General features: G+C 38.2%; 2 protein-coding genes across 5 annotated transcripts in view; one reads left to right on the top strand and one right to left on the bottom strand.

Moving 5' to 3' along the window:
• ift80 (intraflagellar transport 80 homolog (Chlamydomonas)) overlaps positions 1-4,074 on the bottom strand; it is a 43,906-nt gene extending 39,832 nt beyond the window's left edge. For both annotated transcript variants that reach the window (XM_063493867.1, XM_063493866.1), the window contains exons 1-5: positions 3,738-4,074; positions 3,554-3,612; positions 3,107-3,330; positions 927-1,037; positions 725-793 (exon numbers count right to left, since the gene is read on the bottom strand). In XM_063493867.1, coding sequence (XP_063349937.1) covers positions 725-793; positions 927-1,037; positions 3,107-3,330; positions 3,554-3,588 — 439 coding nt within the window. In that variant the 5' untranslated portion in view covers positions 3,589-3,612; positions 3,738-4,074. The remainder of the gene's footprint in view (positions 1-724; positions 794-926; positions 1,038-3,106; positions 3,331-3,553; positions 3,613-3,737) is intronic.
• A 523-nt stretch (positions 4,075-4,597) lies between these two features.
• smc4 (structural maintenance of chromosomes 4) lies at positions 4,598-23,261 on the top strand. 3 transcript variants are annotated; one of them, XM_063493815.1, is made up of 24 exons: positions 4,598-4,739; positions 6,112-6,263; positions 7,260-7,450; positions 7,993-8,157; positions 9,252-9,428; positions 11,441-11,605; positions 11,977-12,104; positions 12,361-12,501; positions 12,983-13,133; positions 14,912-15,076; positions 15,164-15,397; positions 15,499-15,684; positions 15,774-15,935; positions 16,089-16,314; positions 16,440-16,516; positions 17,149-17,301; positions 17,470-17,596; positions 17,864-18,053; positions 20,149-20,293; positions 20,524-20,697; positions 20,967-21,149; positions 21,415-21,647; positions 22,635-22,818; positions 22,937-23,261. In XM_063493815.1, the coding sequence occupies exons 2-24, from the start codon at positions 6,122-6,124 to the stop codon at positions 23,099-23,101; spliced, it is 3,864 nt and encodes a 1,287-aa protein (XP_063349885.1). In that variant the 5' UTR covers positions 4,598-4,739; positions 6,112-6,121; the 3' UTR covers positions 23,102-23,261. The 3 variants fall into 3 exon arrangements, with proteins under 3 accessions (XP_063349885.1, XP_063349884.1, XP_063349887.1); XM_063493814.1 differs by having other exon boundaries at positions 7,993-8,184; XM_063493817.1 differs by lacking the exons at positions 4,598-4,739; positions 6,112-6,263 and adding an exon at positions 6,443-6,520 and having other exon boundaries at positions 7,993-8,184.
• Positions 23,262-23,364: the final 103 nt, after the last annotated feature.

Genomic DNA, 23,364 nt, shown 5'->3' with positions numbered 1-23,364 from the left:
GTTCAGATAAAACAAAATTACCCAAAACTAATTAGACAGCACTTTGCAGTGCAAAGGGAAAATTACCTGAAACATACTGCAAACGGTACCCAAGAGTTTCTAAAGGCAACGAAACAGGATATTCTTCAGTGGCCAAGTTTGTCACCTGATCTAAGCTCAACAGAGCATGCTTGACCCACAGAGTGACCCAAAAACAAGCAGGACTGAAGATGGCAGTACTAAAGGTCTGCAGTGCAGCTCAAGGGAAGAAACAGCATTTAGTAATGTCCATGCTCTCTAAACTCATTCACAAGTTGATTGATTGGTTTGGAATCCACTGTGATGGTGCATGGAGCCAAAATGGCAAAAAAAAGTGCCATTGCCCAAAACCATATGGAACTAACTGTATAGTGTTGCTTTTTTCCCCTCCAACAAATCAGATTTTTCCCAGATGCAAATAATTTTATTAATTATCATCTGATATTTAGGTAAAAATCTGATTGAGATTAAAGTCTTTTTTCAAGTGAGGCCGGACCAATTCAGACACATCAGGAAAAGTTGGGCATTTTGTTAACTATAAAAATTTTACAGATGCAACTGTTTTCCTGATCAGTTTGATCTGCGTTTTGCTTTGCTAATTAACATTTTAGCGCTTAAATAATAAATGAAAAGTATGCAGTTTTACACATGCACTAGATACACATTTGCAGCTCTGCTTCAGTGAAATTAAGGTTTTAAGCCTTACCTTGGCTGGCTAGTGTCGAGCGTAGCATCCCACTTTTTGACCAGATTTTAATCTGCCCATCTTCTCCAGCTAATTAGAAAAACAACCAGAATAGACCTTAAAGACATCTTGATTAGATTCTCATTTTGATTTAAAAAGAAAACAGGCTGATTAGATGAGTAGTTGTCAGATAACAGAGGAAATGAGTCCTAGTCATCTTTACCAGTGATAAGAGCAGTCCCGTCATAGTTCCATCTTCCAGCCAAAACAGCTCCTTTGTGCGCCTCAACACTCTTCTCAATGCGACCCATCTTTGAGGTTAAGTGGAACTTTCCTGCAACAAATTTACAAAAAAAAAAAAAACCCCACATAGATGGTGTAAAGCCATTCCACACACTAGGCCTGGGGTGATGTAGGCGTTTTCAGTTGTTTATAACTCAAATACAGAACTGAGCGTTGTAATTCACTCAGTAAAGTTTCATAAATCTGTGGAATTCTAGTTACTGTGTAACGGAAAACAAGTTTTACTGGCCAAGACAAAATAGTAAAAATATATAAATAAATACGTATTTTAATCAAAACACACAATAACTACCAATCCATCTCTTAAGACACAAATAAAGATAAATTTATATTCTCTCCAATCAAGTAAATTACAAACTTCTGGTTTGAAGCAAATGAGTGAAACTAAAAAGGCTTCTGTCGGGTGAATTAGGGCAATTTTCTATGCGGTAGACACAAAAGGGTGATCAGCCATGGAGAGTTATTGAAGACGGTAGCCTACCATATACTTTGTGGCAGTGTATATTAAAAATTCTGAATGTTCTATGTAATTTCTGGTGACCTAAAACTGCAAATCAGCATGCTGCAGTGCTCTCTCATTTCTAAATTTGGACATCCCAACAAAAGTAGATGTAACTGATCCAGCAGGTAGTCAGTTTAACAGGCATGTACAGCTGAATGACTCTCTTAAATGAAAAGCACACCAGAAAGCCACATTTTACATTGGAAATGCTTAGTTGTTTGTTTGCCTGTTATCTGGAAAGCCTCATTTTCTGATTTCTTATAAAAAAATTAAATAAATAGTAATAATAATAATAATAATAATAAAAACAACAACTGACCCTTTTAATTTAGCTTTTCGTTATATTTGGTCCTTTGAGAAATTCCTGGCAGTACATCTAGACTTTTGTTCCAAACATAAAGTCTGAGAATATTCATTCACACCAAATCGTACCCTCCTTGTGTCAGATCTCTCATACAATACAATTTTCAGAAAATGCCACGTATGAGCTATGGAATTATGTGCCTTAACAATGTGAACATATTAGGGATTCCAAAATAATGAAGTATGCTTATTAAGTAAATTTACAATATCAAGCTTAATAGGAATGAAATATTATACAAACTCCAATACCATGTGTGCTTGTAATTTAAAACCCTGAAACTGCTTAGCATCATACATTTAAAAAAAAAAAAATCACAAATAAACTTGTAAAAGGGAAAGAAGGCCAACTAATCAAAAAAGGTTAGAAAATCCCAAAGATGTAAAGTCTTCAAAACTAATAAAACCCAGGTGGACTGTTTTCTCTTCAAGTATATCATACAATCTAATAGGAAATCCAACAAAGAATCCAGATTAAAAACTTTAATCTGGGGCAAAAGAAAGCTTTCAGTGTTTCAGTTAACAGTGAAGTCAAAATAAATGAATAAAACTCTGTTTCTATTCCCATTGCAGAACCAATAACTTTTGCAATACTAATATTTTTAACCGTAACAAGACAAGAAGCAGAGGAAAGTTGCAAAATGGATCGTAACACTTTTCACTAGTCTCTGGTCTGCCAGAGAAAATTGCTGCTTCAGTTTGTGGGTGTGTTTATGCAACCCTACACTGCCATTAGTGTTGTGACCACACATTGCCTTGCCATAACAGTACATCCATATTCTGTGTGTTGTATCTAACACAGGCCAAAGAAGAGACATGTATGGCAGATTCATGTCACACAAATTGTGTCAACCAAGGGGTCGGTATTAGAAATCTACAAAACAAAAAATGAGTTTTAGATTTATACTGAATGCTTCATAAAAAGAAGAATTCAGATGGACTCTACTGGATCCTACAAGTATCAAATTGGTAGAGATTATTTCCCTTAAATATAAATAACAACTCTTGAATTGTGCCTATGTCTTCTAAAATAAAATATCAAAAATTAAGGAAGACATTGCCATCCTGTAGATAGCCAATTCTGTTACTTAATTTAATTTATTTATTTCATGAGAATGTCTTTAACTAATAAATGCATAGATATGACTAAAAACAGCCACTCCCACTGATTTTATGAGTGAACTCTGAAATAAACCCTTTAGCATTCTGGTCAAATTTTAGAGAATACAAAGACTTGCCATCAGTGCTGGTAAGGACAAAGATTTCAGCCTGGGCCTGTTTCTTCACACCAACAGTTTTGGGGAACCAGTGTAGGTCAGTAGGGTAAATTTCCTCTGGCAGTTTGACAATCAGACTGGTCTCACTGGTCAGCAGGTTCCACTTGAGAATCTGATGATCCTCACTGCACGAGTACAGCTCATCTGCTGTGGTCCAGCCAACGCAGCTCACGAGTTCTTTATGTGATCAGCTGTTAAGGAGTTATAGTAATGAACTGATTCTAAAACCCTTTTTTGTGGTAACCTCTGCAATAAATTGGGTTTTCTGAAAAATGGACAGAGGTTAGAGCAACACGGTGATGGGAAATATTACCACTGCCTCAAATAGCACCACTAATAATTATGATTAAAAGTTTTGGAACTGTGTCACAGAATTACATGTGTTCCATAACTACAAAAAGGATATGTTTGGATTCCTTTAGGAGCGACGTTTTCAGTCTCATGGTGGATGTTCGTTCTGTTGATCACTAAACGAACAGAAAAATGTCAGAGACAGTTATGTTATGTTAAAGCTCTCTATATAACACTGTTGTCAAACCAACACAAAAAATAATAGTACAGAAGACCTGAAGCATGGGTGTATACAGCTTACCCGTAAACTATGTAAAGCAGCCGTTTGCATTCTCCGTTAGCTGTAACGATGAAACAAACAAGCGTCCGCTGTTGCTACGGTACCTGCTACTGTTGCTAACGGAAGTCCTCAGTTATCCCCTGAGTCTCGTCTGTGACTTGAATGCTAACGTTAACTTGTTCTCTTGTTTAAAATGGACATCGTTTTCTCGTTGGAGAGTGTGCTAAGCGAGTGTCAGCAAAGCGTGCGTGTAATTTACTCTACTATGAAGCGCTATTAGAATACGCAAAAGTCTTATCTATCACCAATCAGCAATTTATGCCCCAACGTATAAAACCTGCATTTTGGTAGCCATTTAATCTGGGTCATAAACGACTTGAAAGACAAATTATCGCGAGAGTTGCATCTCCACTTCCTTGACAACGGAAATTTCGAAATATTTCTAAGTTCAAAAACGACATCTGTTAAATAAATGTATTTATGCAAGTCGTTAGAATCGGGATCAACCAACACTAACAGTTGATCTATCGAGCTATATTTCCTCAAGTATAAACTATTGCTCGGGGCAGGTCCTTTATCGTACTACAGACAACCGTTTGAAGACGTAGGAACAACATTAGGCCTTTAATGAGAATAAACTTGAATAATATGAACAATTTGCTGTAAAAGCATTGCATGGCTTTTATTCCTTTTCGTTTGTTCTTTATAGTCATGTGAATGCGGTTTGTTTGGAGTGAGGCGGAGTTGGCTTCGTCCCCTTTTTTGAATTTCGTTTCCCCCCCCCCTGCCCTTTGAACGTTCCATGGTGCCTTGCGTCAGTTTGTAACGAATTTGGTTCGACAGCGAGGTTTAGGCGCCATTTACAAGTTTGAGTTGTCAACTAAGGAGAGCGAGTCGGAGTGACACGGGAGTAAATTTTTTGGATTATATTTGCCAAACTTTGGATTGACGATTATTTTTTGCGTAATAGCGACTGTGGTCTGAAAAGAAGACTCTTGACAGATCGTGGTTATACTGTGGAAGGTACATGGAAGTATTTTAGCGGAAAGTAACGACTGGGTTCCGTCTACTTGCTGAAATGTATTACGTTTGAAGAGGGACTTAACAGTAACGGCAAGTTAAACTAAGGTTTAACGTTAGCTTCTGATTGAAAGCGAGCAGACCATTATTACACATACTAACAGAAATAATGAGACCTAATCACGTTTCGTCTTAACTTATATTAAACCCACAGTGACACTCACTCCTAATAGTGACATTTCCGACTCGTTTAAGTAATGCTCGCGTTGCAAATACCTCATAACCGGCGGGCTCTAATGTATTTACTCGTTTAACTTTAATACTAGGGTTAACAACTCCTTTCATTTCAGATAACACGTTGACGTTGGATAGGATTTGCGTTACATTTATGCCGACACTGCATTTGACTTTATAGAGCCCAGCAACTCATACCTTTTATAGTTTAAGTTAGCCATTATGTTAGCTTTAGCGTCGCAGCGATATTTCATTTCATATAGTTAGCCAATCACTTAGCAGAAGTAGTAGTAGTGCAGCTAACGTAACGGTAACGTTAGCAAGTAAAAACAGCGTGGCAGAGTTTGCGCTGCCATTGCCAAGTTACTTATTTGGCAAACGTGAATGTAATTATAACGTTATGCTAACACGGGTAACGTTGCATTAGTTGTTTGAATGTGCGTACCAATTACCTAGCGAGTTAGGTTGGCTCGTCTACGCCTCCGCCCCAACAAAAACGTTGTGGGGATGAAAGTTAATATTAGTGTCGGTTTGAAACCTCGATCAATTTAGGACGTTGGGTCTTCACCACCAACTTCAGCCAAACTTCAGCCACATTAGCAGTGGCTGTGTAACGCAGGCTAGGCTAAGAGAGCTAAGGGGGGAAATAATTAGGCTATTTGCACATTAACTGAGTCGTTTTTCACTTGCTGTGACGTTAACCTTATTTTTGCTGCGTTATTTACCGCCTAGGTTCGCGAGGCAAAATAAAATGCGTGATATAGATGCAGATGCCTACTAGAATTATTCTGTGAAAGGATGGGATTATTATTTTAATATAGATTATTTTAAAGACAAATGATGCTTGATTTTAAACTTGAAATAGATTATGATTCTGTGCAGTCATCGGATTGGTGCTATCTCATTTTAACTTTTTCAGCAGGAGTAACTCGTGTTATGCTGGACTCATTGTTGTAACAGCAATGTTAAGATATGCAAAATATACCGATTAACAGTTAGCTGGGCGTCAATGGGATCTGACTGTGGTAATGATTAGAGGCTGACAGAGAAGCTGCGTGTAACCGACTAAAAGTGGAGTTGAGAGATTGACAGGCACAAAAACCACTCATGGATATTCCCTTTTTACCAATGACCCCTTCAGATTTCAAGTCATGCCATCTAAAACTGCAAAGAGCTCAACTGCCTCCGCCAAGCCAAGAGGGAAAGGGTCGCAGTCTGACTCCGAAGACGAGCTAGATGTACCCCCTCAAGAAACCAACTCCAATGGCCAAGAGGAGGCACCGCCGAAAACTGGCAAGTAACAAAGGGTGTTTTGGTGTCTGTGAATCTAAATAAGTTGTTCAGTCAAAGCCTTTGCGTGTATTGCTGTATTGGTAGGGGCCAATTGGCACAGCTGTAAAGCTTTTTTTCCCCCCTTCTTGCTTAAACAACACGGAGTTAGAATGGCTGATATATTTTTCACTAAAGTGCCAGTCATCAGTAAAATGATTTTGGAGATGATTTTGATAACGCCGAGTGTACTTCTTCCCCGGATCTTCTCAGCAGACGAGGTAATTTATTTCGAAAAATGAGGTGCTTTGTGTAGTAGATCAGAGCGGTGTTTGACTTAATTCTTGTAAGCTTGATATTCACTGATTTGTATGCGAACCCTATAAGATGCACATAAGCAGTGGGTGATGTCTGTATTTTGTAGAATATGTTGAAATGCTTCACTGGGTGTCTGGCTGCGAGGTTTTAATTGACAAACATCGACATCTTAGCTTGTTTATGCTTATGTGAGCACAATAGATTTTGGACAGGTCGTTGTGGCTTTGTGTGATGGCAACATAATCGTTTCTGCGTTACACATTATTATCACAAAACACCAGTTTTCCTGTTTCTGTTTGAGCACAGACAGGCATGAGTGAAAATGTGACGCTGATGGCTGAGATTTCCACTTTAGTTATTTGTCATCGACAATGTGGCGCATCTGAGTACGTACAAACGCTTCTGGTGGAGAGCGTTTGGATTATAATGTGGGTTCGTTCATAAGCGGCCATGGTCTCTTTCTTTTTTGGGGTTGGCTCTTGTTTGCAGAACAAAGGAAAATAACGCCTGTCAACTTTTCTTTCTGGAGTCGTACTTTGACTGCTCTTGTAACTTGGTGCGTGTGTTTTGTTTGTTTTTGTTTTTTTGTGTGTGTGTGTGTGCGCGAGTATGCTTCTCTACCCCTCCCCCACGTACAACTGTCCCCCCCACCTGAAACGAGTCGAACAGAAGAATAAAAGTTGTACTTTTTGTGTGCCACAGATTCGTCTCACGGGGAAGCTACCGAGATCGTTGATAATAGAAGTTTGGAGGAGATTGTCGGTAGCATCCCTCCACCTCCGCCCCCAGCAATGACCAATGAACCGGGCGCCCCTCGCCTGATGATAACACATTTAGTTAATCGAAACTTTAAATCATATGCAGGCGAGCAGATTCTGGGGCCTTTTCACAAGGTACGACCAAACATGGTTACACATGTAATCCCTGCCTGGGAAATACTCTTCTGATGTGTCACAGATTTAACATCACTTGTTGTGTATCCCACTCTTAATTTATTTTTTTTTCTGTTTAATTTCATATGGTATAAACCCATAGATTTTTGCCTCTTGTAGTAGAAAAGAGAACATGTCACAGAATAATTTATCCTGCTATATTTTAGCATCATTGCCTTAAATAAAATCAAAGTGGAAAAAGTCAGACTCCTCCATTTTGATTTAGTGAGTCTATCTCACAAGAGGTAGTGATCTAGTGGGGTGCTCACTTCTCTTGAAAATTGTGAGTTTCTGTAAACTTTCTCTTCATACCTTTTTCTATTTCTTTGTTACTAAATAATTTATCTATGTTAAAAACAACTTTAACTACACTCACATGGAATACATTCAAATTTGCAGTCTTGCTGAAATAAAATGTTACTGTTTAACTCTACAGGATAGACTCTGTTTTTACATTATTGATTTTATTTTATTTTTTTCTATTTTCTCTACCTTTTTCTTAGCGCTTTTCCTGCATCATTGGTCCAAATGGAAGTGGGAAGTCCAATGTGATAGACTCAATGCTCTTTGTGTTTGGATACAGAGCTCAAAAGATCAGATCGAAAAAGCTCTCAGTGCTGATTCACAGCTCTGATCAACACAAAGATGTGCAAAGCTGTACTGTGGAGGTGCACTTTCAAAAGATTATTGATAAGGTATATATGTGTATGTGTGTATGTGTGTGTGTATATATATATATATATATATATATATATATATCTCTGTCACACAGATGCATGCTGCACTCACTCTGAATTAATAAATGGGTAGCCCAAATGCAGAAAGATGAGAAGAAATATTTTCTGAAGGATAGTGGTGTTTGTTGAATTTAAAAAATTTTTTTTTCTGTTCTCTGTATAATATTGCTGCATAGTGATCACAACAGTGACTAAACAAAGACTCAAATCAGTTATGAAAGTTACAGCTAACACCCACACATGCCATAGTCAGTTCATATTGTGCTAGAGTTGATCCCTCTATTTTTAAATATATTTTTTAATTGCAGTTCAGTAATTAGCCTCTACTCATTTAACTGTACTGTGAAAAGTAAAAAAAAGTGGCTTTTGTATTGAGAGAGAACTTCAGTTGGGTGGATAAGATGACAGATTACACTGAAAATCGACTGAACTGTAGTTCAAAGAATTAAACACGTTTCTATATTTGATCTGCCACAGGGGGTGTGAGAAAGTGTTTTGCCTTGTGTACTCATAAATGTGTCTGAGCCTTTCTCTTTGCTTCATTAGCTTAAAGTAAATTCAAATCAAGTTGTTAAACTGATGGTCAAATTTTGTGTGCTATATCAGCTTTAAACTGTTATCTAAAACAAAAACAAAAAATCAGAAGTAGTATAAACAACTTAAAGTTTTAGACTTTCTTCTAAAAGTACTTAATTTTCTGTTTTATGCTGTATTTTCACTGTCATTATTTTATCTAATCTAACTATCTAACTGTTTTAATTCTCTTCATATGTTACACCCCATACACTCCAGTATGTATAGGGTGTATCTGCATGTTACTCTGGCCAGCTTTATATACTTTTTAAAGAAGCCTTTTTTTCTTATTTTGTTTTTAATGTAGTGTGCTTTTTGCCCTAGCCATCCTAATGTATTTGTTAGTGTTATAAATGTTATAAATATTGCAATTTTCTGTGTGGAGCTGTTTGAATTTCTTCTTAACTGCTCTCTTCTAAGCTGCTCTCTGTCCTCTGCCCCTCCCCCATCAGCAAGGAGATGACTACGAAGTCATCCCCAACAGCAAGTTCTATGTTTCCAGGACTGCCAACAAAGACAATTCCTCAGCCTACCATATCAATGGCAAGAAAGCCACATTCAAAGAAGTGGGTGCCTTACTGCGAAGCCATGGTATTGACCTAGACCACAACAGATTTCTGATCTTACAGGTAATTTTTTTAATGCAATTTCCTCTTCCAGTTCTAGCTTTGCTTTTTGTTTTTTGTTTTAGTTTAGTTTTTTTTTTTTCCCCTGCTGTGACCATCCCATTTTGTAAGATTTCTTGCTCTCTGTTCTCTACCCATGTCTTAGTCCACTTTGAGTCAAAGTGTTTCATATAACTTAAACCATGACTGTCTTTGGGAATAACCTGTTGCACTGGATTTGGAAAATAGATGTGCCCTCTGCCAGCCCTTAGACTACTATAGCAGCGCATCATGGTTTGAAACAATGTGGAAAAGGTGCGAACCATAATTTGCTGCTTTAGGATTTTAAGGAAAAGATACAGTTTTATCCACACTTGGACCGGCATGTGAGTGGCTGTAGTTGGATAAGTCACTAAGATTTTCTTGTGGGGGGAATCTTTGAGGCTGACCCACCAGTGGGGACAGGTTAGCCCCCGCCCTCCCTTTCCCATGTACCTGCCACGCTTTAGCAGCACGTAAATATTGGCGTGTGAGAATAGACCCCAACCCCAATATTAGCAGTGCTGCTTCAGTGTGGCTGGATCAAACACCCTTCATTACCATGGCTTTATTATTGGTTCAACATGTTGTTTGTTTAGTTTTTTATGTATTTATTTCAATTTACCTCAACTGTGAATGGAATGCAGTCCTAAATATTTTTTATTATTTTATTTGCATAATTTTACGTTTTTATTTATATTTTATTTAGCTCTGTGTTGCTCTGACTTTTAAATCATTTCACTTTTTATACTTCTACTTCTCCTCTTATTATTATTATTATTATTTGTTGTTACTGATGAACTCAGAGACATGTAGGATTACAACTGAGTAAAGCAGAATAGCTGATAAATTTTTTTTGTTTTCCCAGTTTTATTTATCCATTAAGTTTTTTTTTAATGGGGTAGTTTCAGGTGAACACTTAAACCTGCTCTGCTCGACATTTTTGTATTTATGTGTGCATGTCCATTTCTACACTCCTTGGATGTCTCTTGTCAGTGATATGGCTGCATGACTATGGGAAGAGGCTTGAGTTTGTTTTCCAAGGTCACTTTTCCAGGCCTCTGGCAAAGGGAAAGCTGTCTATTTTGTGCACTGGTCAGAGCAGAGGATGACGTGGGATTTCCCCCTCCTTCCTCTAACTGGCTTCTCCTTTCTTTCATACCTAAAAAGTAATATATGAGCTGCTTTTTTTCCCCTAGACATAAATAAAAGCCCAATTTGAGACTTGGTTTGTTTTTACTACAACTAGATCTAATTTTTGTTTGACTTGAAATTTCTTACCTGGCAATATTATTCTAGCCAGCCTATTTAAAATAAATAAATAAAAATGAACACATGTTCTGACAAATATAATTATACTGTAGAGTTGTCCCTAACTTTGGGCCAAGTAGTACATGTACAGTAATTTGAAAATGTAACTGTGGTGTAGTTACCAGAAGTCAGAATTTGCATGTTTACACCAGCATTTGTTTTTCAACCACCTTAAATTTGGATATGATAAATTTAGCATCTTTTTAATGTCCGGTGATTGCTGTGAGGCAATGTTTTTATTTTAGCACTAGTATTTCTGAAGTGTGTTAAGCATGTGATTACAGAAATTAATAATTTAACAGATTTCATCTGTTTTTATTATTATTATTATTTTTTAGTCAGTTGTTAAGTAGTTGAATTTTAATTACACTCTTTGTTTTCAGCTTCTTTGAGTAAAAGTAGTAAAAAAATACTCCTGATTTGTAACTTAAAAAATTATTATTATTATTTTGCACAGGATTTGTATATGTGTGTGTGTGTGTGTGTGTGGCAAACTAGTGTTAAGTCAAGTTTAGAGCCATAAGTTCAGGTGGCCACACCCTAATGGTTAAACATGTGGATAATTTAAAAAAAAAAAAAAAATAATAATCTTATTTTACAAATTATTATTACCCATTTCATTTTGGCTTTCTGTGAATGGGTGCAAGCAGTATTTTTGCCAATGTGCTGTTGTGGACTTTGCCTAGGGTGAGGTGGAGCAGATTGCCATGATGAAGCCTAAAGGTCAGACAGAGCATGACGAGGGCATGCTGGAGTACCTGGAGGACATTATTGGCTCCTGCCGTCTCAAGGAACCCATCCAAACTCTGGCTCGCCGCATTGAGCTACTCAATGAGCAGAGGGGAGAGAAGGTGACAACTCAAATACTGTCTGCTCACACAGTTTAGCTAACCAACTTTCCTTCCTGTGTATGGACTACAATTGTTGAGCATCTATTCAGTAGTCTCATGAGGCTTTCTTATGTGTGTGTATATGTTTTGGGGTACTTTCAGTACACATGTCTGAGATGAAAATGATGCACTGACAGGAAACTATGAAGCATACAGTAGATTTAATAATTGGGTTTTATTGAAAATTATTTTCTGTTGATTGTACTGTGTTACCATGTTGACAAGCTTTTTTTTTTCCTTAAAGTTATTATTTGAATAATTTTTTTTATACTATGCAAGTAACTAAGTTTTATCACCAGACATAAAATACTGCTATATTTTGTTTACCCAAGCTAAACAGAGTAAAGATGGTGGAAAAAGAGAAGAATGCTTTGGAGGGAGAAAAGAACAAAGCTGTGGAGTTCCTCACCCTGGAAAATGACATCTTCAAACACAAGTGTCAGCTCTGTCAGTATTACATGTGAGTACACCAGTACCACCTCTGTTTTGTACATGGAAAAATTTCATCAATAAAAATAAAAATGCAGACCCAGCAGTTGTACAGAAAAGACTTCTCCATTTCAAATACTCAAAAGAGCAGCTGGGCATGCTTCTCTGCTGTCAAACATAGTCTTTTGCTTTCCATGTAAATGATAAAGTTTTATCAGACTTTCTTTTTCCTCTTTTTTTTTTTTTTTTTTCCCTTCTCCCTCTCTCTGATTTCTCTTTGTCATTAGTCATGATCTGCAGAAACGTGTGGTTGATAAAGAGCAGGAAAAGCAAAAGATCTCGGAGGACACAAAGGAGCTCACTGAGAAAAATGCCAAGTTATCAGAAGAGATGGAGAAAATGAACCAAGAACTCAAAAATGTGGAAAAGTAAGGCATTTGCATTTCTTCTCCTTCTGTTAACCAATGTAACTTTTACCACATTACTCACTTTTTTTATGACTTAGTAACATTTTGTATTTGTTTGTTTTATTTATTTTATTATTTATTTATTTTTCTTGGTTGCTTAAGCATCTCTTATCTGGAAGGTGTATCAAGTGTAACAAACATGGGTCTAATTTATTTACACACAAAAAATGTTTACACAAAGAAGCGTATGTGCTTGAAATTTATATATGCAATAATTTTCATAATTTTCGGGTTGGTGACCATAGATCATTTTTAAACTGACAAATCATCTCTAAAATAAATAATGTGCAGGAACTGAAAACTGGAAGAACATTAATGATAAGTATACTGTATTATATATACATGCGCTTAATGTATATATTTTTTCAGATTTTCACAGTTTATATAATATTTCAGTAGATGGACTTGAATGTACCCAGTAAAAATGCTATTCCTCCACCAGGAAACAAAATAAGCTCAACAAATACATTGAAACCCAGAAGGAGAAGTTCACCCAGCTGGATTTGCAGGACGTTGAAGTGCGTGAGAAGATTAAACACTCAAAGAGCAAGAACAAGAAACTGCAGAAGCAGCTGGAGAAGGACAAAGAAAAGGTGTGTTGGACATTAAATTGCAGACAACTTTTACACAATTGTTTCAGAGTAATTAGAGCCACTCTGATAATCACAGTGGGCATTCACATGTGATTCAGAGGTACAGACACAAAATCTGTCAGTATGGTGTAGTTTTGTCCCTTTTTTATTTAATGGAAATTTAGTATACAAATCCATCTGCAAATACAAGGTTACACAAAGTAACCAGTGGCATGGTTACCCTATGAGTTACTGTATTTAATTTGTATGAAGGCCAAGACAGAAACATGGGCACTAAAAATACATTTTCTTTTGCTTGTCAATAAACACCATGGCTACTGTTTTGAAGCAGAGAGAGGAAAAAATGTTTGTAACCCTTTTACAGCAACTTACTTAAAATAAATATATGACAGAAACTACATTTGAGCATTTTTGTTCAGTGTTTCATTTACTAAAATCATTTGTAGGCTGAGAAGTTTTCCACCGAGTACACACAGCTTCATGTTTTACAGTTGTCAGCAGTGTTGTTTTAAACTTGGGCTTACAGAGTGATTACCAATCATACTAAACGCAAAATATAAAACTAGCCTTAGTTTGTATATTTTAATAATTTTTTTTTATTTTTATGTTGGTTTTTTTCTGTCATCTTTTAAGGATGATACATATTTGTGTGAACAGAACAAAGTGAAGTCTGACTGCTGGCAGAGGATGTATGACAGCCATAGCAACACAAAGCAAAACTTTGTATATTGAAACTTAGTACACAAGTGTTTGAATATTGTTGACACACTTTTAGTCTTAAGCACAAATGCCATATGATACTGAAAGATAAGTTTGTATCCAAGTGTATAGGGGCTTTGCTTTAATTTTTTTTTATGTGTGTGTGTGTGCGTGTGTGTCTTCTTACTTTGGGTAAAGTCAAGTTTCTGTATTTTTATAAATTAACTGACATTATTCACAGGAAAAAAATAAAGCCCTATATGAGTCCGGAAGGGCGATCTGTCTTAAAGTAGCCACTAGGGGGCTGCGAAGTAGCACAAGTTGATAGTGTGTGTGCTCTGTTTCACAGTTTGCGGTCGTCCTGTCTCTTAGACTCACGTTTTTTTTGTTGCTTAAACACGAACTTAAAAAAAACTCTTAACAGTAATCAAGAGTTGTCTCATGACTGTCAGAATATTCTCATTTCCCTCTGCTCTAAAAGCCAATCTGCTCCACCTACAATGGCTGTGCTCTGGAAACATCTTGGTCAGAGGGGGAGCTGGGCAGAGGCAGGCAGACCTCTGGGGAGCAGTGTTCTGCTGTATGGTAGTCAACTATGGCCTGGCTTGTGTAACGCTCCCAGCAGCTACATTCACATTTCACCCGCAGTTAACCCTACAAAACATAGACTATACACACACGCACCACTCCTTGGCTTGTTTCAGCCCTGCCAAGTGGCAGATTGTTGTGCCAGTCTTAACCAGAGCTTGCTCAGTCCTGAATATGTGTTTATAGTTGATTACAGTTGTGTGTTTTGGCCTGTGTCTGGATGCGTAGCACAGTTTCTTTGTAACTGTCGCTGTCAAAAAAACCCAAAACAACAAACTTACACCTCCTGTCTCCCACACTCTTCTCTTGTTTTATCTTTTCTAATTTAGGAAGTAAACGGCTGTTTCACGGTGGGTGGTAGAAGTGTGTACTACTGATGTTGTCAAGTTAACCTGGAGGGAGGGAGGGAATGTAGCAACTGTTGCTTAGATTTTGGAGTTGGACACATCTCATATGCTTTTGCACATTGTCCTGTCTGGCTCATCTTTCAGCTGGAGGAAGTGCGTGGTATACCAGCCAGCAGTGAAAAGGCCATCTCTGAGGCAACAGCTCGCAAAGAAGAACTGGAGCAGCAGAAGGTGAAAGAAGAAGAAAAACTTAAAGATGTGATGGAGAGTTTGAAGGAAGAGACCAGCGGCTTGCAGCAGGACAAAGAGGTATGTGTATACATCATGGTTTTTGTTGTGTGCTCACTGAAACTTTGTTTTGTTTTAAAAACAAAACAATCTTCTTGTATAATCCAGAAAAAAGAAAAGGAGCTCATGGAGCTCAACAAGGCTGTAAATGAGACCCGTTCTCGTATGGACCTCGCTCAGTCGGAGCTTGACATCTACCTTAGCCGCCACAACACAGCTCTGACACAGCTCAACACAGCCAAGCAGACACTGCAGACGACCTCTGACACACTGCGGGAGCGCCGTGCCGCCATCAAAGACCTGGAGGTCAAAATACCTGAAGGAGAACAGGAGCTAAAGAAGGTAGAACCAAACATCAGCACTGTCATTTAGATAACATTTTGTAGATAATTTGTGTTACAGCCATCATGTGTTTTGAGTTTTTGCCTTCTGTTTCTCTGCAGGATGAGGAAGAGTTGGAGCAGCTGATGAAGACTGATAATGAGACAAGGGAGGTGGTGAGGGAATTGAGGCAGAAAGTAGATGAAGCCAAGAGCTCCCTGTCCTCGAACCGCAGTCGTGGAAAAGTCCTGGATGCTCTCATGCAGCAGAAGAAAAGTGGCAGAATCCCCGGCATCTATGGACGATTGGTAAAGAAAATGCAAAAATTGCAGAACTCAATAACTTTCCTTCGCTTGTTTCTATTGATTGATGATTCTAAATATATTTATGCCTGTAGGGAGATCTGGGAGCCATAGATGAGAAGTATGATGTGGCCATTTCATCTAGCTGTGGTGCTCTAGACAACATTGTAGTTGATACCATTGACACGGCTCAGAAATGCGTCACATTCCTAAAAGAACAGAACATTGGGGTTGCTACCTTCATTGGTCTTGACAAGGTAAATATGAAGGATTTAAAGAACTTCAGTCAGGCGAAATATCATTTTTTAAGTCTTAACGACTTTAGTTATATTTTCTGTGAAATATTGTGCCTTCAGATGGCCTCCGTATCTTGCTGCTCCTGCTCATTCATCTTAACTTCCTTTGCACAGATGAAAGTATGGGAGAAGAGCATGGCTTCCATTCGCACCCCAGAAGACAGCCCTCGTCTTTTTGACATGGTGCGAGTGAACGATGACAGTGTGCGACCAGCTTTCTACTTTGCCCTGAGGGACACGCTGGTGGCCCAAAACTTGGAGCAGGCCACAAGGATAGCCTACCAAAAAGACAAACGCTGGAGAGTGGTCACCCTGAAGGGAGAGATAATAGAGATGGCTGGTGGGTGATTTATCTTTTCTGTCTATCTTGCTTGCATTAAAAAATATATATACTTATGACCCTCTCAATCAGATCATTTGGTTAAAGTTTTTAAAAAGCTTGAATAATTTTCCGATGTTTCACAGGAACCATGACTGGAGGAGGAAGAGTCATGAAGGGCAGAATGGGCTCTTCTATTGGCACTGAAGTCTCCCAGGTGGAGGTAAGTTGTTTTAAGCTATAATGTTTAATACAACTTGTATTTTAATTGAACATAGCTAAATCTCTTTTAAAGTAACAGTTGCATTCCCTGCAAACCAAGTAAATTCACGCATACATGATCTTTGCCTCTGCAACCAAATGGTCCACAGATACATCTGGACTATGAGAGCAGATGGTGCCTAAGCTTTTCAGTACTAGTTGCACAAGTATCAACAAATAATGGGCACCACAAAATGCAATGTGAGAATTCAATAAACATTTAAAAGTGTGTGAAACTCTCTTGGTTTCGAACTAACTGGTCGTTAAAGTGAAACATTATCTTTGAGTCCATTTTTAGTCACCAGCCTACTGTATCTGTCGGACTGTCTGTTTAGTGTTTATTGCAAACCACAACTGCAGAGAAAAACTGCAAGACACAAGCTTGGAGTTCTTAGTTATTCACTTTGAAAGGTCTCCTTTCAGAGTGAATAACTATTCCTTAATCCACATGAGTGATGTGAACTTTTAAAATAATAATTCTTGCCATGAGATTTTACTTTATACACATTTCCCAGGAGTGATGGATAGTAGAAAACATAATCACAGCTAGGCATTTGTGTATAGGACATGATGATTTTCATTTGTTTTCTGCAGCTTGACCGCATGGAGAGCAAGCTAAATGAGAAAGTGTCGAAGCTGCAGGGATGCCAAGAGAGAAAGCTGCAGCTAGAAGAGAACGTCCAGCGCCTGCGGCCACAGCTCCGGGACATGAAGAACACCTTGGAAAAATACACCAACAGCATGACTGTACATAATTTTCATTCATTCTGCTTCTCTCACACTCATTTGGCTGTGTTTTTGATCTAATTAATAACCCCTGCTATTAGTAAGCCATCAAATAGGACAGTTTTGACTGATTAAAACAGTTTTTGCATTTGCAAATCTGAATTATTTCTTTTTCTTTGTTTCTTTCAGAGTTTAGCTGACCAAGAGACTCACTTGAAACTTCAGATCAAGGAACTTGAAGCCAATGTGCTGGCAGCTGCCCCAGACAAGGCCAAACAGAAACAGATGGAGAAGAGCCTGGAGGCCTTCAAACAAGGTAATGTCCTGTAAACACTAAAGAGAAATACTGTTGTTAATCATTTAAATATGGTAATGTTCACTCTCTTGAGATGTTTAAAAAAATATATATAATCACTTGGTAGTGTAATTTTGTTTTAAAAAATCTTGTCACATTATTGCTCTTAATAACCAGATTATCTTTTGTGTATACATGAATTTAATTCTTGAATCCTTCTAAATCTATCAATACAAATATCTTTGTCTTGTTTTTTCTCCTATATGCTGTTCCTGTTTGTTCAATCAGACTATGAGGCAGCATCCAGTAAGGCTGGGAAGGTGGAAAATGAGGTGAAAAGGCTCCACAATCTGATTGTAGACATCAACAGCCACAAGCTTAAAGCTCAGCAGGACAAGCTTGACAAGATCAACAAGGAGCTAGATGAGTGCTCCTCTACCATAACCAAAGCCCAAGTGGCCATAAAGACAGCTGGCCGGTGAGGAAATGATGCTTGTTTAAACTCATTTACATGTGCATCCACTGATCGTAGACTCGTGGTTTCAGCCAGACGAGTGGCTACTGGTGAAATCACTGTGAAGCCTGTTATTTATAATTCTGATATGTGTGAGTCTCTGCTCGTACATAACAGGTTAAATACCTAACTTATACAAAGAAAATAAAAGTTATCTGTACCTGGTATCATGCCCCTCAGTAATATTACAATATGCAGGAATATTCTGAATTATCCATGCAGCTGGACAGATGGTTGATTCCATGAAAAGTCATTCGGTACCTCCCACCTGAGCCCCTCAGAATCAGGTGGTTGGTTTTTTTTTTTTGTTTGTTTGTTTGTTTTTTTACAGGAACATTATTATAAGAAATAGTGAACATTTTCAGAGTTAGGAGTGTGCAGAATACACATGAATGGGTTGAAATTTTGGCACTTTTTGAGCCTCTATAACTTCATAAGTACCACAGATGGCCACATTTGAGGGGCTGAAGGCTGCCACCAAAATTTTACCAAAATGCTGCCTGATGGACCTAAACGTCCTGTAACTTCCATAGTATAAAAGTCTTTTTTTTTTTTGTTGTTGTTTTTTTGTTTTTTGTTTTTTTTTGCATGGCTTCATGGAAGTTTTTGTATTGAATCAGCTGCTTCTGAGAGACTGGGAAATATTTTTTTTCAGATGTAGTTTATTTTGTAATGAAAGAGCAGGTACCGCTCCCTTTTATCTAAAGAGGGGACACCCTATACTGTTTGTTTTTCCTTTGTTCTTTTTTTTCTTACGAATATTCAATACTAATATCACATGTAAGTAGCATTAGGTTTCTGTCACTAAATTCCTGTCTCCTGTTGTTGTCATTGGTTTCTTTGAATTAATCAGTGTTGTGGCAGTGGTGAGTGTGTTGGGTGTCTAGTCTTTGGTGTCTGTGGCTGGAACATTAAGATTGATCATGTAGGCAGGACAGCCTGGCAGTGCGCTGTAGCAAAAACACACACTTGGTCTGTGTGTGATGTGGTTTGTCTGGCATGGCAAGCTGTTGAGTCGATTACGAACAAAGTGGGAGCTTATGAACTGACACACTGAAGCAGGTCTGAAAGCCAAAAACATTTACTTAGACAAATGAACCTACCACCACAGTTACACACTTTGTGTATGAAAGAGATTTTAATCTTTTAGAAGGCGTTGTGACTGCAGTTTAAGTGAATCTGTGTTTGGGTAGCACTGTATCTAACCACAGTAGATTTTATTCTAAGATCCGAGCCAAGTTTCTAACCTTGAAGTTCACTCTGTAATATGCAAAGTATGAGATTTGACTGTACAGACGCGCCATATTAATGTGATTGACGGCCTCAGAGTGCAGCAGTGCAGGGATTACTGTTGTTTTAACAAGTAGTATTTATGAGCCGTGTCAAATCACTTTTTTTTTTTTTTTTTTTTACCCTCACGGCAGAAAAAGAATAGTCAGGTAGGACACCTGGGATATACATTTGCCTTTTAAAACGAGTTGCAAGTGTTTTGTCTGACAGTAGTTCATTACCAGACAATAACTATAATACACAATTTTTATTATTATTATTAGGTTGGTTTTTTTTTGTTGTTTTTTTAAATACTGTTGACGACAAACTGATAAGGAGGGAGATGATGTGGATAAAATGTTAAGTTACTTTGGTTGTGTCAGTTTGTGTACTTAGTGTTTTGTTTTGTTTTTTTGTTGTTGTTGTTTTTTTGGGTTTTTTTGTGCTTCAGGATTTATTTGATTTGTTTGATATTTATATGCACATACGTACAGTTGTGTTTCAGGCTTTGAATTGCTGCCAGAATGGGGCTGACCTTTACTTCAGTTGTCTTAACGCATTCTGTGTAGACGGATGAAGCTGCTGCACTAACATATTGCTCAGTTTACAGCTGGCCTCCTGTGCAGGCAGGATGATGGCCTGGGTTAGCGTAAGATCCTTGTGTAGACAAATATGTTAGCTCTTCAGCAGTCATTCTGTAATGTTTTTGATCCACTACTGATCATCAGCAGTAATCTTTCTAATCACACGTGTCTGTCACCAACTCTGACTCTTGCTGTTTCCTCTGTAGCAACCTGAAGAAGTTTGAGGAGAGTGTGGCTTGTGTGCAGCGTGAGCTGGAGGAGAATGAGAAGTCAATAGCTGAACTCACAGAACAGCTGAAGAAACTGGAAGACGAGGCTGGAGAGATCATGAAAGACTGTCAGGAGGCTGAGGTTGGAACTTTTCATCCACTTTGGTTTTATTTTTCTTCACAGGAAGAAAAAAAAAAGAAGATTTTTCTTTTTCTTTCTTTTTTTTGCACTGATTTATTCTTAGAAGGATTTTACATTTTAGCAAGTTGTTTTAAAACATTGCTGTCCCACTTGCATTTTGTAAGAAAAAAAAATGAACGTGTGAAGGACTGATGTTAATTGACTGCTGTTGTTTTTTCTGTTTCTTCCAGGCTGCATTGCCAGATGTGCAGGAGCAGTATCAGGGGGTGCTGAAGGAGATAAAGGCGCTGCAGCAGCAGGAGCACGCTCTGCAGGAGGAGTCCCTAAGCGTCCGGCTCCGCATCGAGCAGATTGAGGCCACCATCACCGAACACAATAACAAAATCAAACACTGGCAGAAAGAGGTGGGAGAGGAAAGGTGTTGCTGTGAATTGATGTACTACTATAGTTTTATTCTTGTAACAATAACATTAATGAAGATTTACTCAGCAAACTTAAAGCAAGGGACAAAAATAGTCCAGTGATAACAGACACACTTTGTTTTATATTGATACTTTTTTCATTTTCTAATTGTGAATGCTTTAATCATATCTGAGGCCCTTTGATTTGTATCTTTGTTTGCTCTACAGGATGATGGTGTAAAATAGTAAAAACTATTGTTTCTATTCCACAGGCCTCCAAGCTGTCCCTTCATACCATTGAGGACAAGCCAGCAGAGGAACTCCCTGTGCTCACTCCAGCTGAACTCGATGAAATCTCAGATCCCAATATCATTATCAACAAGATGATCACATTAGAGACCCAGTGTGCTCAGATGAAGCCCAACCTCGGGGCCATCGCAGAGTACAAGAAGAAGGTATGCACAGGCGTGACAGGCAGCCTGCTACCTAACAACTCGCCGTTGCTGAAATGCACAGTGACTGTTGTTAATACTGCTGTTTTATTTTATGTTTTTTCTGATCTAATGCTGGTTCAGCCAATGTGTGGAGCATGTTTAATGGTACTCTCGTGGTCCATTTATAGCTTTATTTTAAGCAGCTCTGTTTAGAATTGATCAAAACGGAAATGAGCTCACAGCCTAATTTTAATTTCAATCTGCCTGTGTGTGTTCGTGTTCTCAGGAGGAGCTTTACTTGCAGCGTGTCGCCCAGCTTGATGAAATCACTACAGAGAGGGACAAATTCAAACGTGGCTACGAGGACCTGCGCAAACAGCGCCTCAATGAGTTCATGACTGGATTCAACATGATCACAAACAAGTTGAAGGAAAACTACCAGATGCTTACACTGGGTGGTGATGCAGAGCTGGAGCTCGTGGACAGTTTGGACCCCTTCTCTGAGGGCATCATGTTCAGGTAAAGTGAGTGACTGTAGGTGATCACTGCGAGGTTCATCAGGGCAGAGATTTCATCGCTTGCTTTTGAATCAATGCAGGTTTTTCATTAATGTCAAGGACATCTGATAGAAAAACCAAACACTTGTTTACATCCCAACAATCCAAATAAACTAAAAACCAAACTAAATCCTGCCTGCTTTGAATTAAACAAATATTCAGGCCGACTTATTGTAAAAATCTAAATTCTTTAACACACAAAAAAAGCTCTCAGACCCTTTGAGAGATCTAGTTTGTCCTTCAGTTTGTCTTTAACATTAGAGGGATGAAAATAATTTCTTATTCGCCTTTTTCCAAATGCTGTTATCTTTTTGGCATTTAAAAATCTGAGATTCATTCATTTCATTATAATTATGTTCCTCAGATTTTGTAGAACTGGCTTTATGATTTTTCTTACGTCACTCTGACCTCTTCCCACAATGTTCTGAACTTTCTGCCAAGCACAGTGAAACTGTTCTTTTAGTGTACGTCTGTTTTCTTCTATTATTAAAACTGATCCCGAATCTTCCTTTTAACATTTACGGGACTCAAATGATGGATACTGTTGGTAAAAACAAGTAACAGTACTGAACAACACACATCACTAATGCCCTGACCTGCACATGGTCAGGTGTAAGCATGTGATGTACTTTTACTCATGAAGTTTAAAATAGCACAGTTACAGCTGTGTGCAGCTGTTGGACTGTGTTAAGCAGCGTTTGCTATCAGCCATCTTGTTTGCTGAAATGTGTGAGCTCCACATGGTGACCCGAGCACTGAGAGCGGGTTCAGGCTGTGCATGAAGGCCGATTAAAATATGGAGTGTGTTCAATTTCTGGAGATGATGAATTACACACAGCGTTCCCGTCTTTCTAAGATCTCACACAGTCGAAACATGAGTATTTTTTGTGTTGTTTTTTTGGGTGATGATGCATTTGCTAGACAAACAAACTTCTTTTCTTTTTTTTAGTGTTCGTCCTCCCAAGAAAAGCTGGAAGAAGATCTTTAACCTGTCGGGAGGAGAAAAGACCCTCAGCTCCTTGGCTCTGGTGTTTGCGCTACACCACTATAAGCCCACACCACTCTATTTCATGGACGAGATTGATGCTGCTCTTGATTTCAAGAACGTCTCCATTGTGGCCTGTTACATTTATGTGAGTATGGAGCGGTTGATTCTGTTAATGCCTCAAACATTCACCCTTTTGAGTAGTAGTGCTACTTTAAAAAGCAGCAAGGTGGTGTAAAACTAAAGGAAAAATATTTTTCTTTCAGGAGCAAACAAAGAACGCACAGTTCATCATCATTTCCCTGAGGAACAACATGTTCGAGATCGCTGATCGTCTCATCGGCATCTACAAAACTAACAACACCACCAAGAGTGTGGGAATCAACCCAAAGACCATCGTCTTTAAAGAGCACGATGCCATCACTGCCTAAACCCAAGAACCCTGTTTGCTTTTACTTTACCTTTCACACATCATGTAAATATTGTGTTCTTTATGATGAAATGCTGCTATATTTTTTTTTTAAGAAAATTTTCTCAAATATGTGCTGACAAATGTTTTGTATTTGTTACAGCAGCTGTCTGTGTGTAAAATCTGAGATGTACTATTAAAATTAAATTCTTTTTATATTAAATGTGTAGTTTAAGTTGTAAAGGGAAAAGCTTGCCCAGGTATAGCAAACTCCCTACAGCGTTG

The sequence above is a fragment of the Pelmatolapia mariae genome, linkage group LG14 (assembly GCF_036321145.2).
Source record: "Pelmatolapia mariae isolate MD_Pm_ZW linkage group LG14, Pm_UMD_F_2, whole genome shotgun sequence".
Taxonomy (NCBI): domain Eukaryota; kingdom Metazoa; phylum Chordata; class Actinopteri; order Cichliformes; family Cichlidae; genus Pelmatolapia; species Pelmatolapia mariae.
Note: the sequence above shows the minus strand (reverse complement) of the source record. Positions and strands in the feature narration are given on the sequence as shown.

Coding starts and splice junctions, on each gene's coding strand:
- smc4 (XM_063493814.1), top strand. CDS start 6,122: ATGCCATCTAAAACTGCAAAGAGCTCAACTGCCTCCGCCAAGCCAAGA. Junction 11,606..11,976: donor ATGAGCAGAGGGGAGAGAAG/GTGACAACTCAA, acceptor TGTTTACCCAAG/CTAAACAGAGTAAAGATGGT. Junction 15,077..15,163: donor GCTTGCAGCAGGACAAAGAG/GTATGTGTATAC, acceptor TGTATAATCCAG/AAAAAAGAAAAGGAGCTCAT.